The sequence below is a fragment of the Leptopilina boulardi genome, unplaced genomic scaffold, assembly GCF_019393585.1.
Source record: "Leptopilina boulardi isolate dan_hultmark-lab unplaced genomic scaffold, ZJU_Lbou_2.1 LbouV2_372, whole genome shotgun sequence".
NCBI classification, from domain to species: domain Eukaryota; kingdom Metazoa; phylum Arthropoda; class Insecta; order Hymenoptera; family Figitidae; genus Leptopilina; species Leptopilina boulardi.
The window spans coordinates 2473379-2498904 of record NW_026137943.1 but is presented as its reverse complement, the minus strand read 5'-3'; the positions used below and the strand labels follow the sequence as shown (position 1 = coordinate 2498904).

At 23.4% G+C, this 25526-nt stretch overlaps 1 protein-coding gene across 1 annotated transcript in view; it reads right to left on the bottom strand.

Annotated features, from left to right (window-relative positions):
• Positions 1–1979: 1979 nt before the first annotated feature.
• The window catches only part of LOC127287701 (potassium voltage-gated channel protein Shaw), a 43507-nt gene continuing 19960 nt past the window's right edge, over positions 1980–25526 (bottom strand). The window contains exons 3-5 of the mRNA XM_051314764.1: positions 20412–20606; positions 15113–16115; positions 1980–4277 (exon numbers count right to left, since the gene is read on the bottom strand). Of these exons, the coding sequence (XP_051170721.1) occupies positions 4213–4277; positions 15113–16115; positions 20412–20606 (1263 nt within the window). The 3' untranslated portion in view covers positions 1980–4212. The remainder of the gene's footprint in view (positions 4278–15112; positions 16116–20411; positions 20607–25526) is intronic.

The window sequence follows — 25526 nt, the reverse complement described above, 5'->3', positions numbered from 1 at the left end:
TAAAATACAAAATTGCGGGGGAAATATTTACTTCGTTATTAAAAGTGATGTGCGACATAAAAAATTACTTTGATTAAAGAATAGATTCTACTTAAAAATGAAACGTTTCATTTTTAAGTAGATTAATAGGAAAGTCGAATTTTTTTCCATTTTTCTTTTTCAATAAATAAAAAAAAAAAAATTTGATCTTAAAAATGAATTGCGCTTTCTATTTTGGGAGAATTTTTTGCTATTATTATTTTTCTATTATTTTTTTTTAATATTATTTTTTTAGCATTATTTTTTTTTTGAATTATTTATTTATTAGAATAATTTTTTTTAGTTTAGTTCTTTTAGCATCATTTTGATTAGTATGAGCGTTTAATAATTGGTGAATTAAAAAAAAGTGTGTGTGTGTGAATTATATTTTTCATGTTTAACTGTACTTTACAACGTTTCTCCCCCCCATCCCTTCAGAAGATATAGATCTTCCCACGCTTTTTAGCATGAAGATCCCTTGGGACTAAAAAAAAAAAAATTGTCATCGCCTGAAGAGTTTTTTATCTTCATATTTTCATATGCTTTTAAAATAGAATAAACGTCTGGGAGAAATAATTTGATTTTACAACCACCAAGTTTTTATTGAAAAGAAAAAAATTGAGTAAAAATAATTTAATAGAATAATATTTGAATTTATAAGTTTTCAAAAGAGGGAAAAATTCTTATAAATTATTATAATTGACAATTAAAGGCAATAAAAAAATAAAATTTCTTAAAAAATACTATTTAAAACTATGTATACACTGAAAAAAAAAATTTATTTGATTTTTAAATAATCCGTTACTTGACTAATTGTCAAATAAATATATTTTCTTAAACCAAATAATTTTTAATCAAATAATTTTTATTTGAGTCAATTAAATTTTATTTGTTTCAATAATTACAGTTATAATTGGTTTAAGTAGAGTTTATTTGATTCAAATAACAAATATTTGTTACAAATTAATATTTATTTGATAATAGTTAAGTAACAGATTATTTAAATCAAATAAAATTTTTTTTCATTTATAGTTTTTGTACACGAAAAAAAAATTTTATCTGTAGCAGCGAAAGATTTTATAAGAATAGTAAAAGATTTAACTGAAACAATTAAAACTTTTTCTATTCTAGTATAATAGGGGAATATACTTAGTGTTGGACACTTAGCTTTTCTTAAAATAAAAACACTAGCGCCATCTATGCATGGAGGTGGCGAAGCATCTCGTAGTGAAACCTAACTTTTTGTGCCATTACATTTTTGGAGAATCAAAAGTAGCGTCTGCTGTGACGTCGGTGCATTTGTAGAAACGAAAAAAGTTTTGTGAACGATGTGATTAAACATAAAAAATGAATAAAGAAAACAAGAAATCGGCAAGATAAGTTTATTGCATGTATTGTGGGGTTCATGATTGAAGAAAGAATTAAGTGAAAAATAGAATCGTGAAACATGTCTGGTTATGGTTAGCACAATTCGAAAATAGCATTTTTGTTAATTATGAATTTGACACAATTTATAAATAAATATACAAATAAACATTAACGTTATAAATAATATTAATTGTCAACTATAAATAATAATGTAAAAATGAAAAAATTAACATGAAAAACGTTTTCAGTAATGTTATAAATGTTATTATAATTTTTTAACCATAATTCGCTTTAATTTTCACAAAGTGTCCAACCCTGACTAGACTAAATTTATTTTTTTTAAAAAAAAGATTATAAACAAAGTTCAAAACGGTGTTTAACCCTGAGTATATTTCCCTACCTTTCGCTGTTTTAGGTAAATTTTTTTTCCGTGTAATAAAAAAATATATATATTTATTTTAATTTTACATTATAAGAAATTTTTTTTTTTTTTGCAAAAATATTATATTTTTGTTATTAAAAAATAATATATCCATTTTAGAAATTAAAAATTTCGTTTAGTAACAATCCCCTTAAAGATAATAGAGAAAATTTTTTTTTCTTAAAAACGTTGTAAAGTATTGTTAAAAAAAATTAATATAGGGAAGAGGGTGGACATTAGAGGTAAAAAAAATTTTAATTGTCCACTAAAAAAGTTCTTTAAAAATATATAAAATAAAAATAATTTTTTAAATGAAAAATTAGAATTTAAAAATTTATAAAATAATATTTTCTCAATACAATTAAAATTTTTTCTCTCTCGTTATTTTTGTTCGAAGAAAAAAAAAAAAAAACTTGACCGGAAATTAATTCTCACATTCGAGGTGTGCGCTAAATTAACTGATAATGGATTTTTTCATGGAAGCTGTTTTTATTTTTTTTCGTATTTTTTTTTTTTTTTTTTTTTTTTGCCAAGGGAAGTAAACATGATTGGACGTCAGGGAGAGACTTTACTTTTTTTTTTCCTTCTCGCGGCCTGTGTATGTATTCGTGTGTGTATGTTTTGTGAATATGAAAGGTTCTATATAGGAAAGGCTGCTGATTGGTCCCGGCGGCATCAAGGGGGGTGGGGGGGGGGGTTGTGTGTGCTTGTAATAAAAATTCACGGCCACGTTTCGAAAATCTCTTTTTTTTTACCACGACTATACATATATATATATTTAGAAAAATGCAATTACAATTTATTGTCAAGACTTTAAAAAAGGCGCGCTTTTTCTTTATCACACGCAACATTTGTAACAGATTTTTTTAATTTTCCATAATAATATTTTTATAAAAAAATTTCTTTTTCCGATTTTTTATATACAATTAGGTAAAATTAATTTTTGGTATTGTTTTCTATTTTTTTTTTTTATTTACTATTGTTTTTGTTTTTCATTTTTTTTGTGTCTTATTTTTTTCCTGCGTTTTTCGCACAATAGAAAAAGTTTTTATTTTTTTTTTTAACAAGTCGGTTAAGCGACGATTTTCGAAGCGTGGCTTCTTGAAAAAAAAAGAAGGGGGTGTGTGGCGGGGCACAATGGAGATGGGGTAAAATGTACACGAGCGATAGAGGAGAGTGATTGTGAGGGGGCGTAGGTTGGACAAAGGCAGTGAGACGATTAGGGTGCCACTCAAACATTTTTTTTTCCTCTCTTCCCTTTTGGTTTTTTTTTTTGCACTCACTTTCTTCCGCCCTTTTTTTTATGTGTTTTTCAAACTATTTTTTCATTTTCAAATATCCTCACTTTCCCCTTCCCCCCCCCCTTATAATATATATTATTAACAGTTTATATTTTTTTTCGATGCGATTATAGTTTTTGTCATTTACAATATTTAAAATCACTATATATATATATTGAAATATTGATAAAAAATTGACTCCGAATTTGTAGCTAAAATTATTTTTCAAAAAAAAACAAAACTTTTTTTTTTAATTCGGAGTATTTTTTTTTCTTTTTAGAAAAAAATCGCTGTGATATGTTATCTGAATCGTATAAAATGAGTGTATGTCGAAGATTAATATTATTAATTAATAATAATATTTTATGTCTATAGAATAATATGTACTATTTTTCAACTCTAGCACTGTACAAATTTATTTTACAATAATATTATACAATGTACAAAAAAATTGTACATGGAAACCCAAAAATTATGGGTGAAAGTTAATTTGAAAATTGTATTTTTTTTTTTTGTTTTCAATGGGAAAATTATTTTTAATGATCTACTTTTGGGAGACAAAAAAAAAAAAAGTGACAAGATTTATTTTTTATTTTGTTGAGAAAATATTCCAAAATCGATGAGATTTTTTATATAAATATATTATTAACAGAATAAACACATTCAATAATTTGGGAATATTTTTGTATTTTTTTCTTGTCAACTTTTTTTTTTTGAATGATGGAAAATTAGCTTTTTGAGTGACACCCTATATATATATATATATAGTCAGGAGATGGTGCGTAACATGCTATGATGGTGATTGATAAAGTCATTCGATTTACACGTGTGTGTATGTGTAAATGTCAAAGAATAACATGGGGAGGATCGAAGATGGTCCGATCGTCTTTTTCTTAATCTGTTTGCGGTTTTTTTTTTTTTTTTTTTTGTCGATTATATCCTCCCCCCCTTTTTTTATACACAATGTCCTCACTAATACTCATATAATGTATATGATATTGTTGTTCTCCTTTATTTTTTTTGTCCCTTATTTTTCATTGTTGAAAATTCAGTCGAGGAAACTCGGCAGTGGAGAATAAATTTCTTTTTTGGTACCTTCAATTTTTTTTTTTTTTTTTATTTTTTTTACCCCAAACCTCCGGTTGTCTTGGTCCCGTTGGTCCGTAGATTTGAGTTCCTCCTATCGTCATCTAGAACAATTGGAAAAATTTATATTAAGTTTTATTTTCAAATTAAATAATGCGAAAGAAAATGAATAAATATAAATTAATAAAAAAAAATTAATTTTATATAATATTTATTTTTCTATTAAATAATTTATTATTTGACATGGTATATTTGTTTCAAATAAATAAATTATTGGTTCAAATAAAGTTTATTTAATTATTCAATTATTTGATTTCAAAAATTATTTGGTTCAAGTAAATATTTATTTAAATCATGTAATCGATTATATTTGAATCAAATAAATTTTTTTTTTTTTAGTGTATATCACTTATTTTATATAAATAGTAAATTGAATAAAAAAAATTATTATAATTAAATTGAATAAAAAATTATTTATCTGATATAATTAGTTACCAAAAATTTTAAATAAACATAAAATTGTAATACATTTTTCTATTAAAGAATATTTACAATAGATATTGGATTAAGTATAGACAGATCCTTTGAGACGAGTCTATGTTTTGATTCTTTTTGCAAAAAAAAAAGAAAAAAAATCTCCCTTTCTTGTTATATATTTCTTTGAAAGAAAAATCTATTGATATCAAATTTTCTTTTATACGCTTGATTAGATTTTATTTAATGGACTGAAATTATTATTATTATTATTATTATTATTATTATTATTATTTAGAAAAATGATTATTTCTTATATTATATATTTTGAAGAAAAAAAAATTATTATTATTATTATTATTATTATTATTATTATTATTATTGTATAGAATTACCAAGAGATTATGTTTTGTTTTTATAATCTGTAAAAAAGGTAATGCCTCTTCAAAAAAGAAAAAAAAAAAAAAAATACATAAATGTGACTTTCTGAAAAGAAAACAAATAGTGTCAGATGTTAGACTTTATCTAAAATGACAAAATACAAAAGAATTGAACAAACTGATCGAAGACAATAATCCTATTGGTATATAACGTTTGACAAAGAAGAAAAAACAGTAAATGGACTTAGTCGTGATAGGATTATATTTCCCCATAAAAAAAAGTGAACGAGCATTTATACTGAAAACCAAAGAAATTATTGTGATATCAATGAAAATTGAACGTTAAAAAGTAATACGTTAAAATAGTAGAGTAAAAAGGGTAAAAAAAAGATAAAAAGAAGTTAAAAAGGAGTAAAAAAAGAGTAAAATAAAGTTAAAAATTAAAAAATAGAATAAAAGTAGAAAAATATGGATTTATTTAAAAAATTTGTTTTCCTTTTTTTGTAGGTAGTAAAAATAAATTTTAGTCAGACATATATATATATATATATATAAAAGTTGATATTTTTGTGTTTTAAACAGTAAAATTAAGTTTTGATACGACGGAACAATTAAACTAAAATTCTATTGTCAACAGTAAAAGTAAAATTAAATTTTATTGTCAGTAGTAAAAGTAAATTTTAGTCAGACATCTATTAAAATTCTGGTTATTAAAGTCGTACACCAGAAAAAATTTTTTTTAAAGAAGAAATCAGTTTTTTTTAACTCGTTTTGTTTCATCCAAAATAAATTTTTTCTTTAAAATAAAAACAGTGTTTTTTGGATTAGAAGAAAGTTTTGATTTAAATACTTCTTTTTGAATCAAAAAAATTGGTGCTTTAAATCAAAGAAATTTTTACAAAAAAAAATTATTTTTTAAAGAAAATTTCTTTGATGAGATAATTTTTTTATGTAATAAATAATTTTTTTTTTGAATCAAAAGAAATTTGTGCTTTAAAACAAAGAAAAAAAAGTCGCAAAAAAAATTATTTTAAAAACTTTTTTTCTCAGTGTAAGTAGTAAAGGTATGTTTTAGTCAGACACATTAATGTTTAAATCTTTATCACAGGTAGTAAAAGTAAGTTTTAGTTGTTGAATTTGTTTAAATTTCAGTATAAGTAGTAAAAGAACATTTAAGTCAGACAGAAAAATTGTTTATAATTTGAATATTATTATAATTATTTTACTTGAGAGATATTTTCATTATATTTAAATTTAAATTTTCCGTTTTTTTCTCAAAGCAGAAATGTCGATGTATTTTACCGTTAGAAAATTGATTCTCTTAAGATGAGTGATATTCTAGGAAACAAAGGCTGATAAAGTAACAACTACACAGCGTCTAAATTAAAGTGAATATCACTTTGAGTTGCATTGCTCGAAATTAGCATTGTTATTTAGAAAATTTGATACATGTTCATTAGTTGAAAAAAATAAAATATAATTTTCCCCTTTAAAATAAAAAAAAGTAAAAATAAATAAAAAATAAAGACGTGATAAAAAAAACTATTGGAATTACTTTTATATTATACAGAATGTCAGTTTTTAATATTGACCAACTTTTGAAATGAGTCCAAAGTATATATATATATTTATTCAAGAAGTAATTTTTTTTTTTATTATCACTCTATTAATGAGAGACACATTTTGGTTTTATATAAAGCGTTTTCTAAAAACAAGAAAATATATACATAGAAACGAAAAAGAACAGGAAAAAGTATACGAGATGGAATATGTAAAATGAATCATAGAAGATGTAAATTGGAGCAAATATTGGAAAATGAAAATATTCCCTCAAACTAGGATAAAATGTAGAATTGGAGCAAACCAGTCTGAAGACCATTAACAAAAAAAAAAAAAAAAAAAAAAAAAAGAAAAAAATAGAAAAAAAGAATGAGGAGAATAAAACATTAATTCGACTATCAAAACTGGAGTTGACGTAAAGTTTTTCTTATCGAATTTATGATGGCAAAACATTTTCATACGAATAATAAATTGACGTTATTTAATAGAATTATTGAAATAAATGATAGAAAAAATTATTTTCAATCATTTGAAAAAGGTGAAAATCATTTTATTTACAAAAAAAAAGTGTAGAATATATTTTAATGCATTTTAGAAAAAAAAAAATTTCCATTTTCTACAGAAATTTCTTTTTTGAAATGAAAAATTGTTTCCATTTACAAAAAACAATTTTTCGTTGGCTCTTGTTTAAAATTTACATGAAGATAATAATTTTTCTCATATTGTTCAATTCATATTCATAATATATCTTACATTTTTTACCAATGTCTTAATATTTTTCAACAAAAATTAATATTCATTCGTATACATAAATCATTTAAGAAAATTTTATTCTCCTCACTTTTTCTGAATTTATCTTCTTAGAGACAGAATAATATGAAGATATAAAAACTATATTTAAAAAAAAAATGCATTTTTACATAAAATAAAAAAAAATTTTTTTTGAAAAATTTAAAAATAAAAAATTAAAATCCCTGACAATAATATATAGTAACATTAGAAGAGAAAATTCAATTTTTTTAATGATTACTTATATCGAAAATTAGAATTATATTTCAAAATTAGGCCAAGAACGTTAAAAGAGTGTTCATTACTTCTAAAGTTATTAAAAATGAATGAGATTTGAAGAGGGTCGTCGCGTCGCTTCGATTTACCTAATGGTCATGCTTTATTTAATAAGTTTATTAAGCATTAAGAGATTTTGAATCGTGTCAAATTAAAACAATATATAATTTTTTTTGTTTCAAGTTTATTAGAAATTTAAATTATTTAAATAATTAATTTAATTTAATGCAACGTTCATTTTAAAAGAAACAATTGTTTTGTAATTGAATTATTTAAAAATTAAATTGTTTATACAAATTAAATAAAATTAAATAAAAAAAAATTAAATTAAATTAAATATAAAATTGAATTATTAGTTTCAAAATTTATTTGTGTAACAAAAAATTTACTTCCGTTTTACTATGAAAAAAAGTTTGAAAAATAAAAAAATTGCTTGACCGGAAATTTTCTCGTGAAAGAATAGAATTATGGCGAATTTAGGAGAGTGAAAATTTATGGTCTCTCTCTCTCTCTCTCTCTCTCTCTCTTTTTTTCCTACCTTCTCAATTTCTTTTATCACACGGATTAACTATACGGGAAACTCTTTTACTGAAGAAGCTTTTGAAAGGATGAACACCTTTCTCGAAGCAATTCAGTTTCGAGTTTCTACTGTTCTAGCTTATCGGTTGCAGTGCGATTTATTGGCATTGGAACTTGCTTTCAAAGTTTTTTTTTTTTTGTCGTCGAAAAAAACGACCAAAAAAGAAAAATTAATCCAATCTTAGCTAAAATCAAAGAACACTAACTTAATTTACTTTTGAAAAAAAAATTATTTAAAATTAAATAAAAATAATTTTTATTCATTACTTTTCTAAATTTTTTTAGTTTTTTTATTTTTTTTTTAATTTTTGCATTCAGTGGAATTTTACATTTACATTTGATGAAAAAAAAATGTCTGACTAAAACTTTCTTGTACTACTTTTATTTATATAACCATGTTAATTAACGATGTTGTCTGACTAAAACTGACATTAACTACTGATAAAACTAAAAATATTTTTTTTACCATAAAATTACAAGAGTTGAAAAAAAGTTATGTCTGACTAAAACTTACCTCTACTACTTAACTACTGTAACCAAAATAATTATCAAGTGTGACTTTATAAAACAGTTGAAAAATGTTGTGTCTGACTAAAATTTGTCCCTACTACTTATATTAATCTAAAAATAATATTTATCGTTCTCGTCTGGCTAAAACTTTCTTCTACTACTTTTTCTGTTATAATAATGATATATTTTTTTCTAACTAAAACTTTCTTGTACTACTTAAACTGCTGCAATGATATTATTTAATTTTTTCTGTCTGACTGAAACTGACTTAGACTACTGATAAAATTTAAAAATAATAATCTTTTACTACTTAAATCACAACTACAAGAGTTTAAAAAAAGTTCTGTCTGACTAAAACTTGCCTCTACTACTTATAATATTGTAATAACGAATATTTATCACTCTTGTCTGACTAAAAATTTCTTGTACTACTTAAAGTAATGTAACATGGCTAATTTACGTTGTTGTCTGACTAAAATTGACTTACACTACTGAGAAAATAATTTTAAAAAAACAGTATTTTGCTACTAGTATAAAAAAATAACAATAATTTCCTTTTTTATAATTTAAAAAAAAATTAAATTTTTAAATTACGTTGAAACATTTGTTAATTAAAATTTTCATTTTGGGTATTACTCTTATTTTCCCGCTCTTTCAATTCCCAAATGAAATTTCATGTTAATCCTGGGAAATTGTATTTCGAAATAATACATAAATAAATATACATATATATATATATATATATATATATAAAATGAATAATAATAATACTAAAATAAATAAAATATATGGAAATTTATTATTATTATTATTATTATATAGGCAACGAACAAAAAACGAGCCAGAATTTCGAGATTTAGATGGTACTATAATACATAAGTCACCTATCGTAAAGTTTCGACACTGCATTTTATTTCCCAGTGGGAGATAACGTATTTTCCAGTTGCAGAGGGGGCAAAAAAAAAACTAGAGACCTATAAATCTTTCTGACTGACACGGAAGTAGCGTTATAGAAAGATCTGGCTTCGCGAAATCGCTTCGTTGTTGCATTTTCACAGCCGATAATGCATTCAGATTTCCAATCTCAATTGTACGACTGAAACTAACTTTTCTCGTGTATATCAACGAAATAAAAAAAAAAGAACTTTTATATTGGAAATTTTTTTTTTTTTTTTTTTTTTTTTTTTTGACATCAATGGGGTACATCTTACTTGTCTAGTTGCAAAATTTATAAGAATTGAGGGGATTTATTTTAAGAGAGAGAGAGAGAGAGAGACTACTTTTCTTGTCGATAAGTTGAAATAAATTATTAAAACTGAATTTAGTTTCGATTTTTAGGTAATTTCAGTAGTAAAAGTAAATTTTGGTCAGACAAAATAGCTACAATTTTTGAATTTTTATTGTCAGTAGTAAACGTTAGTTTTAGTTAGACATAAAATTTTTTTTTAAAAGAAAAAATTAATAACTTTTCATATTTTTGGTATTTCAGTAGTAAAAATAAGTTTTGGTCAGACAGAACTTTCTGTATTTCTACTTTCAGTAGTAAACGTTGTTTTTAGTCAGACAAAAATGATATTTTTTTTCCTCTATTTTCAGTAGTAACAGTAAATTTTGGTTAGACAATTATAATTTTTGAATTTATTTCAGAAACAAATGTTAGTTTTAGTAAAACATAATTTTTTTTTGTAAATATTAATAACTTTTCATATTTTTGGTATTTCAGTAGTAATAGTGCGTTTTTGTCAGACAGAAATGTTTAAAATCGATTTTATTTCGTTGCAAGTAGTAAAGGTAACTTTTAGTTACATATAAATTTTTGTACTTTTCATTAAAAGTGGTAAAAGTAGTTTCAGGTCAGACATAGAATTTTAATTTTTCTTTTAAATTTAAATATAAGTAAAAAATTCACTTTCAATCAGACACAACTGTTTAAATTTTTCTATTTTAGAGTAAAAATAAAAATAATAATCATAATAATAAACAAGCAATAATAATAATAATAATAATAATAATAATAATAATAAATTCAAAGAAAAAAAACCAATGTAATAGAATAATAAATAATTGAAATTTGCACCTTTAGAATTTGAATTAAGAATTTGTTTCAAGTTTGAGGGACTCATTAAGGAAATTAATAATTTGTTTCAGCTTCCTTTGAATAATAATTAACTGAGACAAGCGCACGTTGCTGAATTTCAATTAATCGATTCATTGCCTCAATTACGTTGTTAGTTATCGTATTAATATATGTAGACCAATTTATTGACAATCTTCTCGTAATGAACTTTAAATCAATTTCCGACGCGATGTGTTACACAAATCAATATTATTGTCACTGTATATATATATATATATATATAAATCTTTTATATCATAATTGAGAGAAAAATTTGTATCATTTGTGTAAAATTTTTAAAATTATTTTCTTATATATTTATAAATATAAATTGAAAAAAGTTTAACTTGCTTAATTGGAACTATTCATGATAATAAAATAAAAATTTAAAAGTGAAAAAAAAAAATTATGAATGGGATAAAATTTGATTTTGTGTTAATTAAAGATTTGTGACTTTTATTTTATTAGAGATTGACTCTTTTTGCGATATATATATATATATATATATATATATAATATATATATATATAATATATATATATATTGAGTGCGACTAACGCTAAGATTGCGTCTTTTCTGACCTCAGTGACATTTCTATATATGTAAGAATCCATTTAGCTTTTTCAAGAAGAAAAGTGGTAGCAAGACTGCGTAATTACTCATTTGAAAAGCCCCGTTGTTCCGGAAACTTCTAATTTAAAACGAGCTAGTACCGAAAAAAAAAAACGAAAAAGATAGAAATGTTGACCCGGAATTTTTTTTTTTTTAGCTCGATTCATCGCATAAAAAAAACCTCATGATATACCTTCTAGAAAGTGAAAAATTCCCAAGGAAATGTATAGAGAAAAGAAACTCTTGTTTATCTACATCCCCTTTGAATTTTTCTCACACAAAAATTGTTTCAAAAAAAAAATTCAGAATTTAAAAAAAAAAACATCTTTCAACAATTTACTTTCTTTCTCTCTTCATTCTCGTTGATTTATTCTTGATTTATATGATATTAAAAAAAATTAATCTAAGTCCCACTTTATGTAGCATAAAATCTTTTTTTTTTTTTTTTTCTTATTCACAAAAATTATTGCTTTATTTTCTTTTTAATAATTCTAATTTTTTTTTGTTTCAATTTAAAAATATAAAAATTATAATTACAATTAAATCAAGGATACGGGGGAAAAAAAAGCGCAAAAGAATTTATAATGGGTTTTTGTTTTTAAAATTTTATTATTCATATTGCATTGACGTATTTTGTGTTATAAGTGCATGTTAATTAAATTAGTGAATTTAATTAGTTTGATAAAATACTATAGTAGTTGAAAGAGACTTTATTTCTTTAAAAAGATGTAAATAAAAAAAAATTACGATATTTGAAATTTATTAATTGTATTTTAATTAAAAGTGGTAAATAAATTATAATTAAAAATTTGTCATTTTTGCATGTGAATAGAAATAATGGATATAATTTTAATTTTTTTTTTTTCTTTTGAAATGATTTATTATATTTCTAAAGGAATTTATATAAAATATTTGAATTAAACAATATCAATAATTTGAAAAGGTGCTTTTCAAAGGAATAAACGAAAAAAAATTGTTAATTGTGTATAAACGTTATTGAATTATTGGACGAATAGGTCGATTCAATCTTCAACGATAAAAGCAATTTTCATGGACCTGTTTAATATATATGTATATATATATACGATGAGCCTGAATCTATTTAATCACGATGAAAACAAAGCAGATAGTATTACGTAAACATATGGACCACTGACCTCCACCTTGATAATAGATAGAAGCACAACTGATTTTCAAAAACAATATATACATATATATATTAAAATTATTTTCCATTCATATTTCAATTTAAATAAAAATTAAAATACAATTTTTTTTTCACAAAAATTTAATTTAATGAAATAATAAATATGAGAAAAAATTTTCAATTTAAAATAATCGACATAAAATATGTCAAATAAATATTTACTTGAACCAAATAATTTTTGAGTAAATTAAATTTTATTTGTTTGAATCACAGAAATAATTGATTTATAAATATAGGGTTTATTTGATTTAAATAAAAATTATTTGATATACAAATAAATATTTTTTTTTTATAATAGTCAAGTAACTGATTATTTGAAGCAAATAAATTTTTTTCACTATTTTTTTTTTTTTTTATAACTGATCCCTAGGAAAAATTAAAATTTGAAATAAAAATTAATTAAATTTGGATGAAATTTTTTCATTTTCGAGTCAAAAATTATTAGAATTGAAAAATACGAATTCGCAATATTTTTTTTGGCAAATTGTAGGATTAGTTATTTATTTTTTTTTTAAACGAGAAAATTTGAAAGCATTTTTTTTTTTTTATGGAAACATTGGTGAAGTCGTGTTTGGTATTGATAATTAAACATGAAAAATTTGTGATGCGATAAAAACTGAAAACGATATTTTTGCGATTGGAAAAAGGGAAGGATAAAATAGAACAATTTGTCATGGGATACAGTGTTGTTCAGAATACATTTTACTCGTATTTTTGGACTTGATCCAAATTTTACCAATGTTCAACCGGAAATCATTATATATATATATATATATCTATCTTTCTTTCTTTAGCGAAAAAATGAAAGGGGAAAAAAATATTTCTCTCTAGGGTGCATTCTATATACATATATATAGAGTAAAGTTTTGGAATGCATTCTCATAGAAATTTATTTCCAAGTGAGTAGAGTGATGAATCTTTTATTTTCAACAAAATTTGTGAAGGAAATTTTCCAACATTTTAGAACTCAGTGCGCTTGGCACAATTTGGATTTATGTCGCACTTAAATGAGAAAGTAGAATTTTTACTTAGGAAAATTGAAAAAAAAACGGGGCAAAGTATTTTTATATGGGAAGATAGAGTGACAACTTTAAATATTTTTTTCAATTGCTGTTTGGAAACAAATTTTTTTTTTCTCTCTTCTTTCAAGTTAAAAGAGTAAAATATCAAAGAAGGATAATTTAATATAAAAGTTTTTTATTTTTAAAATAAAATATGAAAATTGTCATTAAAAAAAATGAAGATTTGTTAATTATTTGAAAATTAAAGCTAAAAGAGATTTTATGCATTAAGTTTGTTATATATACCTATGTAACTATGATAGTAAACAGAATAACTTATGACGTGTACTTTAAAGTTAGGGTACTACGAGTTTCTCTTCAACTTTGAAAATAGTTTTTCATCAAATAATTTTGACGAATTCCAATAATATTCTTATTTTTCAAATTTACATTTATATTACTTTAAATTTAAATTAGTTTAGAAAAATTTGCAAAACTTTTCCAATAAACTTTACCTTTTTTAATGTATATATATATATATTTTTTTTTATTAAAATTTGAAATTGTACACGCGATGATTTTTCCAATATTAATTTTATACCGAAACCTATATATAGATATTATATATGAAAACAATTTTTTTATTTGGATCAAAAATATAAAGAGATTTTTTTTTATATTTTATTTTTAGCTTTCAAATTTTTTTTTGCATTCAGTTGAATTTAACGTTTTCAATATAGGGACATTTGCCAAAAAAAAGTAATGTAGGTCTTTGGTTTATAAATAACGAAACCGATCAATAGAAAAAATTTTATTCCTTTTTATATTATTGAGATTTTGCTTTATGTTTTTTGATTTAATGGTTATATTCACGCGAAATATGGTTTATGGAAAAGGAAAATAAATTTTCTTTTTAAATAAAAGTGCAATTCATGGTATATGTCTGACTAAAATATATGCTTTTACTACTTATAGTAAAAATATCATAATTTTTGTTTGAATCAAATTGCATCATTTGATGTAAAAATGAAATAATTTTGTGTTAATAAAAATTGTTTTTACTACTTTAGCTAATGATATTTAACATTTTGTTTCGTGGTCAATATTTATATTACCGTTGCTAAGGAAAAAAAGTTCTTAGCAACGGAAGCTAAGGAAAAGACGGTCATGGTAACAGTTGCCGTGGAAACGGTTGCTATGGAAACGATTACTATGGAAACGGTTGCTAGGCTAACAGTTGCCATGGAAACCGTACTTTACAAATGCTCCCAACCTAAAAATCTAAAATTCCTGCTAGGACCATAATGAGTAACTAAGTTTGTCGCTTACTTATTTCGTTATATCAAATAAAAAATAAGTTGCAACAAAAATGAGTGAAATTTTTTTTTCTAAAATTTAATTTCTAAAAGTAAATGAGTTATTTATAAATATTTACCTGTTTTACTGGCAAACGGATCCTTAGGATGATTGGTCTTAATGGCATTTGTCCTACGATTTTGTGCGCCCGTTGTTCCACCGCATCCTCCAGCTCCTGGGGGTAGGAGGGCGGCTTGTGGTCCACTACCAAGTGGACCACCACCACCGCCGCCACCGCCTCCAGTTCCACCTCCCCCGGGAGCCCCAGGTGCACGGACCCGGGGTTGCTCGACTGGTAGAACTCGACGTCTCTTCTTCGGGAGCTTAGCTCGCGCCTGCGTGTGACTGTAATACATCGCAAAATTGCTGACGATCACGGGCACTGGCAGTGCGATTGTGAGTACGCCGGCCAAAGCGCAGAGGGCGCCAACAAACATTCCAACATATGTTTTTGGCACCATGTCACCATAGCCGACGGTGGTCATTGTGACCAACGCCCACCACAAACCAAGCGGTATACTTTTAAAATCATTCTTTGGATTATATTGAATACGCTCGGCATAATAAACCAGACTCGCGAAGATGACGATGCCGAGCACCAGAAAGAACACCAGGAGGGTTAATTCTTTAGCTGAGGCACGAAATGTTTGTATTAAAATTTTCAAACCCGACGAATGTCTTGTTAATTTAAATAATCTCATTATTCTAATTATACTGAAGAATTCCAATATATCGGCATTTTCCAAATGTGATGCAAATTTTTGTAATGCCAAATCAATATAAAAGCTTAATGTTGCAATCATATCGATTAAATTCACTGAACTCTTGATGAAATCACAACGATTTGGACTTGCTGTGATTCTTATGAGAAATTCAAGTGTAAACCATGCGTTGCAAATGCATTCAATGTAAAAGAATACATCGTGTGCATTTGTATGTGTTTTGTCCAATACCCATTTTGTTTCGTTGCCAACTTTTGCTGATCTATTGACAATTATTGGTACCCTCATGTCCGGATGTGTCTTTAGGCAAAACGAGAGAATCGACACGCAAATAAAGAACACTGATACGACGCCGATTATCTGAAAATTCAAAGAGAAACACATTTTAATATTAATCATTTTTTATTCATATAATTATAAAAAAAGAAGTTTAAATTAATATTTTTTAAACAATATTTTAAAGATATTATTTGAAAATTAATTACTATGGTAACCGTTTTTAATGTAACAGTTGCCATAGTAGTAATAAACTTTCTGCAATTGGTTTCGGACTTAAGTGAATAAAAATAAATAAAATAACAAGATTAATATTAAAATTAATTATCCTTTTGTAGAAAAATTTTCGTTAAATAAAAAAATAAGAGTGGCAGTTTTGCAAAGTTTCTGCAATTGGTTTCGGACTTAAGTGAATAAAAATTAATAAAATAAAAAAATTAATATTAAAATTGATTATCTTTTTTTAGAAAAATTTTCGTTAAATAAAAAAATTATGTGTGGCAATTTTGCAAAGTTTCTGCAATTGGTTTCGGACTTAAGTGAATAAAAATAAATAAAATAACAAGATTAATATTAAAATTGATTATCTTTTTGTAGAAAGATTTTCGTTAAATAAAAAAATTATGTGTGGCAATTTTGCAAAGTTTCTGCAATTGGTTTCGAACTTAAGTGAATAAAAATAAATAAAATAACAAGATTAATATTAAAATTGATTATCTTTTTGTAGAAAGATTTTCGTTAAATAAAAAAATAAGGGTGGCAGTTTTGCAAAGTTTCTGCAATTGGTTTCGGACTTAAGTGAATAAAAATTAATAAAATAAAAAAATTAATATTAAAATTGATTATCTTTTTTTAGAAAAATTTTCGTTAAATAAAAAAATTATGTGTGGCAATTTTGCAAAGTTTCTGCAATTGGTTTCGGACTTAAGTGAATAAAAATAAATAAAATAACAAGATTAATATTAAAATTGATTATCTTTTTGTAGAAAGATTTTCGTTAAATAAAAAAATTATGTGTGGCAATTTTGCAAAGTTTCTGCAATTGGTTTCGAACTTAAGTGAATAAAAATAAATAAAATAACAAGATTAATATTAAAATTGATTATCTTTTTGTAGAAAGATTTTCGTTAAATAAAAAAATAAGGGTGGCAGTTTTGCAAAGTTTCTGCAATTGGTTTCGGACTTAAGTGAATAAAAATAAATAAAATAACAAAATTAATATTAAAATTGATTATCTTTTTTTAGAAAAATTTTCGTTAAATAAAAAAATTATGTGTGTCAATTTTGCAAAGTTTCTGTAATTGGTTTCGGACTTAAGTGAATAAAAATAAATAAAATAACAAGATTATTATAAAAATTGATTATCTTTTTGTAGAAAAATTTTCGTTAGGTAAGAAAATTATGTGTTGCAGTTAATATGATAACTGTTCAATGTTACACTAAAATAAAAAATATAAATACTATTTTTTTTAAACAAAATCTTATTCCGATACTTATGACAATATATTAATACATTACAATCAACTATTTTTCTTTATTTATAGACGTTAGATTAAAAATACAATATTGTCATTGTGTAATATTATTTTTCGATTTAATCGGTTTTTTTTTATTTTTCTTCATAAATAATAGAAATGTTTTCTCCAAATAGATTCTTATAGATTATTAATCAAAACAATTAATCTTTGTATATAATTAAAGATAAATAGAAAGGGGGAAAAACAAGACAAACAAAAATCCAAATTTTGAGATAAAATATAGTATATATATATATTTAAAGATTGTAGATAATTAGAGAGAGAGAGAGAGAGAGAGAGAGAGAGAGAGAGAGAGAGAGAGAGAGAGAGAGAGAGAGAGAGAGAGAGAGAGAGAGAGAGAGAGAGAGAGAGAGAGAAATGAAACAATTCTATAATATTATATAATTAGACACTTTATTAATTTGAAGAAAAGAAAAAGGACATTGATAAATCATTTGAGGAGAAAATAAAAATATTACGACAAACACACATACGTATATTTGTCATTTGATTGCCATATACATATATACTATATATATATATATATATATATATATATTTGAGGGCGCGACATCCGTTATTGTAAAAGTAGGTCATTTCAACGAAAAAAAATCGAATCTACAGATTAAGACTCCATTAATGATATATTTCGAGTAGTGGATGTGAAATAAAAAAAATATATATGTGAACACTTAAATTTTCTTCTTTAAAAAAAAGCCAAAGAGTATTTCTTTTTTCTCTCAAGTAGTCTAATTTTTTTTTTTGTATATAATTAGTGAAAATTAAGAATCTAAAATGGGTTTCTTATTATGAACAAGTCAAATTATACCCTCTAGAAATAAACTTAAATGTGCTGAAATACTCTGAAGTTATTAATGTAAATACCTATGCGCAATTCAGAGTTTACTTTGAATAAAAAACTTTAATTAATTCTATTAAAAGAGTTTAAATTTAATTTTTTTTGTATGAAAATAAAAAAAAAGAAAAACATATTGTGGATGAAAATATAAGAAATTTTATTAAATATAAATAAATTTTTAACATTTTATTAGAATGTAAAATATAAAAATATTTTTTTCGAAATATTTTGATGAAATGCTTTTTATCGATACAACAGTAAAGGAGGTGATGGGGGTGGGGGTGGCTATTTAGAATGATAAGTAGAGCGTTAACAACATGATTATATAGACATAAATACATTGAATAGGATAGTTGGTGTATTACTTGAATAAGGATCGTTGCCAAATATAAAGGGTTTTACTTTTCTCATTCGACAATCCTCTTAGCGAAGAAAACGTTTGCGTTTCCAATCCGAAAAGGCATATACCCTACTTGTCCCCTCTATATATAATGCTAACCATGTTTTACCAAACCACAAGATTCAACAAATGGATTGGATTTTCGAATAAAATAAATAAATGAATGAATTATACGATTCATAAATCTTTCTTCTATTTTTTGTGTCCCCCCTTTCAAAAATGGTCACATTTTTCTTTATTTCTATGACGATTTATATTTTGAACAAGCCACTATAAATATATCAACAATAATAATGTTTTTATTATAAATTATTGTTTCATCAATTTTTCAAAATATATTAAAAATAGAGAAACATATATGAATAAGTTCTAAAAATCAATATTGTTGGAGTTTTGCATTTTTTTTTTATTAGTTATAATTTTCACTGAGCCGAATTTTATAAATGTTCGAATTATTCATAAAAATTCGACACAATGAAAATTATATCTAAAAAAATTAATATTCCAAAAAAAAAAGAAATAAAAAGTATTTTTTAATAAAAGTTTAATTATAAAACGTGTTTTATTTTTATAAACATTCATGCATAATGTAATAGATTTTAGGATAAATAATGAAATCCCTTTTCTGTATAGTTCTATATATATATACGAAATTTAATAAATTGAGAAATTGAGTTACAGATTCTATTAGGAAAATGGTTATATAGCGAGATTCAAAGAATAAAGGCAAAAAATATGATTGATGAGAAAAGTAATTAACACACAAGAGGGTTGTGTGTTGTGATATAAAAAAAAAATTTATCGAATTAAAGGAATAAAATAAATTAAAGTTGAAATTAAATATAAAATGAGAACTAAATATAAATTTTTTTTAATATAAATGCTTTTTAAATATAAAATTTTTTTTTTAAAATAATTTATTTTTTTAAATATGCTAAAATAATTCTATAATTATTAATTTAGATTAATGAAAAATTTCCTTGAAATAAGAAAGGTGAGATAGTAAAATTATAGTTTATTTCAATTATTTTTCTTAATTAACAATAATTTTTTTTTCAGGAAATTTTGTTAGTGAGACACTTGAGAGCAAATCATGTGGGATACATTAAAAACGGTTTACTACTACCACTTCTATTTTTTATATAAAAAGGGAGGTTGGGAAAACAATCAAATGTCTTGGGAACAGTCGTTTTCAAGGGAAACATTTATTGATTGTTATTCCTCTCTCTCTCTTTCTTATATAATATATATATATGCTATCTGTAACCATTATCTTCAAAAAAAAGGGGGAGAGATATTCTGTCTCCATTCGTGCAAATTATACTCTCTTGATAATTTATATTATTACATTTTATTGTCAGAATTATATTTATTTCATTTCATTAAAAGCATCTGCCTACTATAAGGGCTTTTAAGCTTTTATATCTTTATCAAAATTATAGCATTAATTATATTTATCATTGATTATAAAATTTATTGTCAAAACCAAAAAGAAAAATTAATTATAAATAAATGAAAAAAATTTTTTTTTTTATCTTAATAATTTAATAAATTTTTTTTTTTTTTTTAATCTTAATAATAATATTTAATAAAAAATTACCGACCTTGGCAGCATTTGAGGAATAAGGTTCATCAAAAAGGGACCACATTTTTGGTTTGAGCTTTTGCCACCACGTTAGAGTACCTTCGTAGTAGGCCTCCTCGAATCCAAACTTCCTGGCAAGTTCCTCGTCACTTGGCTTTTCTGTATCGAGGTCTAACCTGTCCAATACTGTCAAAGTCTCTTGCGTGTCTCGATGCTGAAAAAAAAACAACAAATTTTCATTGCGACTTTTTTTCCAAAAATTTTTTTTTTTAAATTTATAATTAAGATTTTATGGAAAAAAAATGTCATTAAGACTCTTTTTCGAAAAAATACCCTTTTTTTCGTTATAATTAAAATTTTAGTGACACTTTGTCATGTGATTTTTAATTTTTTATCGAAAAAGACAAATTAAAAATTAATTAATTGATTTAATCTAATATATATATACTTTTAATTAGAAAATCAAAAGTTAAAATTTAATTATTTTAATTGGATTTTGACCTATAAAGAAAAGCATTTAATTTATTTTATTTTATTTTATTGCGATATAGAGTTTCGATAATTAATTAAATATTTAAAGGTGAGCTTGACTTATGTTTCATTAGCATTTGCGATACGATTAATATTGATTACAATTTTACGTGATATGTTATATATATATATATATATAATTATCTGTGGAAAATTGAAAAAGAAAAAAATTATATTTTAATGGCAAAAATTATTATTACGTAAAAATTAATAAAAAAAATACGATTGGTTTTTGGCTAATGGTCTTTCTCGTTCAATGTTTTTTGTCAATAGAAAATGCAATCGTTTTCTCTCTAATTCCATTGAATTTCCCTTGGGGAGAAACCAACGAGGATATATCCATTTTATAGGCCAGACTCTCTCTCTCTCTATATATATACCAGAATTTATATATACACAAATTTCCAATGAAACAAAAATTGCACAAGATGATTTATAATTCAAAAACAAATTTCATTTTTTTTTTTATCTAATTTTTTTGTAAAATTGGAATTTGCATATATTGTATGGTTTCATATATATATATTGGATATTGTAGGATGATAATAATAACAATTTAGTAAAGAGAAAATAATAATAAATGTTATAATTATTGTAGTTGATGGTAGTATTGGATTATAATAATAATATTATAAACATTAAATGGTTTCTAATTAATTAATAATGAAAATAAATAATTTAATTGTCTCTCTAGAGTAGTGTATTTTATTATTAATAATCAAAGGAAGCAAGTAATTATATTTATTTAATTTTCATCATATATATATATAAATTTATACTAAAATAATTCCTCAGTTGAGAAATTTCTACAAAGAGAAAGTAATTCCTTACGGAGAGTGCTCTGATTTTAATTTAAATTCACAATTTATTTTAATTAAATCTTTTTTTTCAAAAATATGCAAGAAAAAACATTTTTACTTTTGTAAAATAATTACTTTATTTATTGTAAATAAATATTATATATTATTAATTATAATAATAATTTAATAAATAGACAAAAAATATTAATATTCAAAATAATAATAATAATTATTATTATTATTATTCTAATTTTAATATAAATAAATCTAAAAAAACAAGTTGTTTAGAAGAATAATAGTTTCAGCTTTGAATTAGATAAAAATTCTCAATTTTTTTTTAATTGGTTCATTAATTCTGTTTTTAAATGTATTTTCTTTTTTTTCAACGGAAGAAAATTTTTGGAAATGTTTTTTTCAATTCAATTTTTCATTTAAATAAATATATGTGTTAAACAAACTGAAAAAGTCTGAAATCTACAAACGAGAGATTTTTCGTGGATTTGTCTTAATAGAAGAATTTTATTCCATGCATAGTAAACACAAAGGGAACTGAAGCTCATCTCTGCTAATTAGATGCACATTTCCTCTTCCAGGGAAAGCCAAAATTAACAGATTTAATTTATGAAAAAAAAGAATCATATTCCCCTTTTTACATTTTAAAAACGTGGGAATTTTTTTTTTTAAATTTAATATCCAAATTATGAAATGAAATTAAATTCTTTGATAATGAAAATAGTGGAGTTTTTTTTTTCAAAATGTAAAAATCCTGTTACAAATAATTGTTGGTAAACAATTTTTTTTTTTTTCACCAAAGTTTATGTTGAGTAGGAATTTTTAATTAAAGAAAAAAATTTAATTTTTATTTATAATTCCATAATATAAAATTTAATTACATTAAAAGTTCTTCTTTAATTTAACGAAAAAAAAGGAATGATTTTGTCTTTTTGAAAATTTAATTATAAAGAACATCATAGTTGAAACAAATTATTATTATTATTATGAAATAAATATTTACTTGAACCAAATAATTTTTTATTTATATTTCGGGACAATTTTTATTTGAATTAAATAAACTGTATTTTAGTCAATTAAATGGTATTTGTTTCAAAGAAAGAAATTATTGGTTAAAATAAAGTTTTTTTAATACAAATAAAAATTATTTGGTTCAAGTAAATATTTATTTGATAATAATCAAATGAGCGATTATTTTGAATCAAATAAATTTTTTTTTAGTGTAATTATAATAATAGTAATAATAATAATAATAATTTTGAAAAGGGCGGCGTTTTATAAAATTGTCCATGATTACAAGTCAAAAAACAGAAAAAAAACTCTAATTTACTCTCTTTTTTTTTTTATTTATTTCAAGTCTTTGATAATTTACTTTGAGTAGAGGATCGAAATGTCATTGATAATTTGTAGCAACATGGCGTATTTTAATTTTATTGAAATACTGGATGACAATTTTTTTTTCTTTTTTTCATTTTTCTTCTTTTTTTTCAATCAGAAACTCTCTTGTCTGCGACAAAAGTTTCTTGACTGGCAAAGGACTTTTAGATTCCAGAGACTCGTTAGTGCGCCTCGTTTGGAATGATTGAGTTCTCGAAAGAAAGTAATCGACAGATCACCGCAAAACTTTTTTCAAACGATTTTATAAAATACAACTTTCTTTATTTCTTTCTTTAAAAAATTTTTTAAAATTAAAAATTTATTTGAAAACAAAAAGAGAAAGAAGATTACTTTTTCCTTAAAAAAAAAAAAAAATCATTTTTAATTTAAAAAAAAAAAATTGTTTATTACAAGTCAAGAGTTTTTTTTTTTCACTGAAAAGTAATTTTCTGAGTGGAAAACATCTGCGAATATTATATAGTTGGACGCAATTTTCTCTATAGAAACGGTATAATATTCGACCAGACATGACGACTTTTATTCTCTTTCTCTTGGATAAAGTTTATTTAAATAGATGAAAGAAAAAAGAAAATTATTATTTTTACATTAAAAAAAGAGATTCTTTTTTTATAATTAAAAAATGAAAATTATTATTTTTATAATGAAAAAAAGCAGAAGTCTGACTTAAATTTACTTGTACTACTGTTTTTCAATTTTTTTTATAATTACGAAAAAAATACATTTTTTCTAAATTTTTTTTTCTAATATTTCCGTCTGACTAAAAATTTCTTTTACTACTGACAATATAGAATAATAAAATTTAATAGATTCTCGTCTGACTAAAACTTTCACTAACTACTTACATTAAAATTACATTAATTTTTTTAATAACTGACTGCTTAATTTTTAATGTCTGACTTAAATTTACTTGTACTACTGTCAATTTTTTAATTTTTTAAATAAATTTTTAATTACAAAAACTTTTAATATTTCCGTCTTACTAAAACTTACTTCTACTACTGCCAAACGAATAATGGGAATTAATAATCTCTTGTCTGACCAAAAAAATACATTTACTACTTGTCAGAAACAGTTTTTTTTTTGTAATTTTTTCTATTAATAGTAAAAGTAGGTTTTAGTCAAACACAACTATTAAATCCCCTGTAAGTAAATCTATAATTAGCAAAAAAAAAAAAAATTAAAATACTTAAAATATAAGTAGTAAAAGTATATTTTAGTCAGACAGTAATCTATTCACTACTTTTATTATTATCGTTTAATTTATTCGAATTAAAAAAATATAATGAATTAAAATATAAATTATAAAATGTTTTGTAAACATATTTCAGTTTTATAATTTATTATATTTATAAATTATATAAAACACTGTGAAATTGGGTTCATTAAAATAAATTTAACTTTAATTAAAATGCTCATTTAAAGTTTGAAGAATTTTCCGATATTGAATAAGTAAAGTAAACTACTATATAATAATAATAATATTATTATTATTATTATTATTACCTATTATAATTAATATTATTTTTAGTATTATTATTATTATTATTATTATTATTATTATTATTATTATTATTATTATTATTTTTAGTATTATTATTAGTATTATTATTATTATTTTTAGTATTATTATTAGTATTATTATTATTATTATTATTATTATTATTATTATTTACAAAAAATATTATTCTTTATATTATGTATTTTGGAGGAAAAAAAAATTTGAAAATAAAAATATAAACCAAGATCAGTGGTTGAAAAAAAAAATTTATCTAAGACCTCTAAAATAGAAAAGTGAGTTTATGTCGTTGGTTATTTTTTATTTTTTTTATACTAAATCGTCCTTGTAGATAAGCCACAAAAGAATTTTTTTTTTTTTTTTTTTTATATAAAGTTTTCTTCTTTTTTTACCTTCAAACATCTTTCGAAATGCTTGAACGAGAATGGTAAGGGCGACGCGGAACTTTATCGCACCCAGCTCGATTTTCCGTAGTAGCAAAAACCTATTTATTCCTTTTGCACTTTCTCTCCCTCTCTCTCTCTCTCTCTCTCTCTCTCTCTCTCTCTCATCCAACGATCGTCCGGCAGGTGGTCTTCTTCGCGCGCTTATATAGCGTTCACAGCAAACGCCGTCTCTTATCGATTACTCGAGTTAAAAAAAAAAAATAAAATAAAATAAAATAAAATAGATCAAAGCCGTGAGCGCATTCTTGCACATAGTGGAACGCTAAATTCCCTTACATTGTCGCGCGTCGATTGGTGGCTTTCGCGATAAGAATTTCTAAAGTTCACGACGAAAAAAAAAAAGAAAAAAAATTGACTTCCACTTTACAAAAAAGGGGGAAAAAAAAATTCTATTCTCTTAATAATACTGTGTTATTTTTGGTAAATTTAGA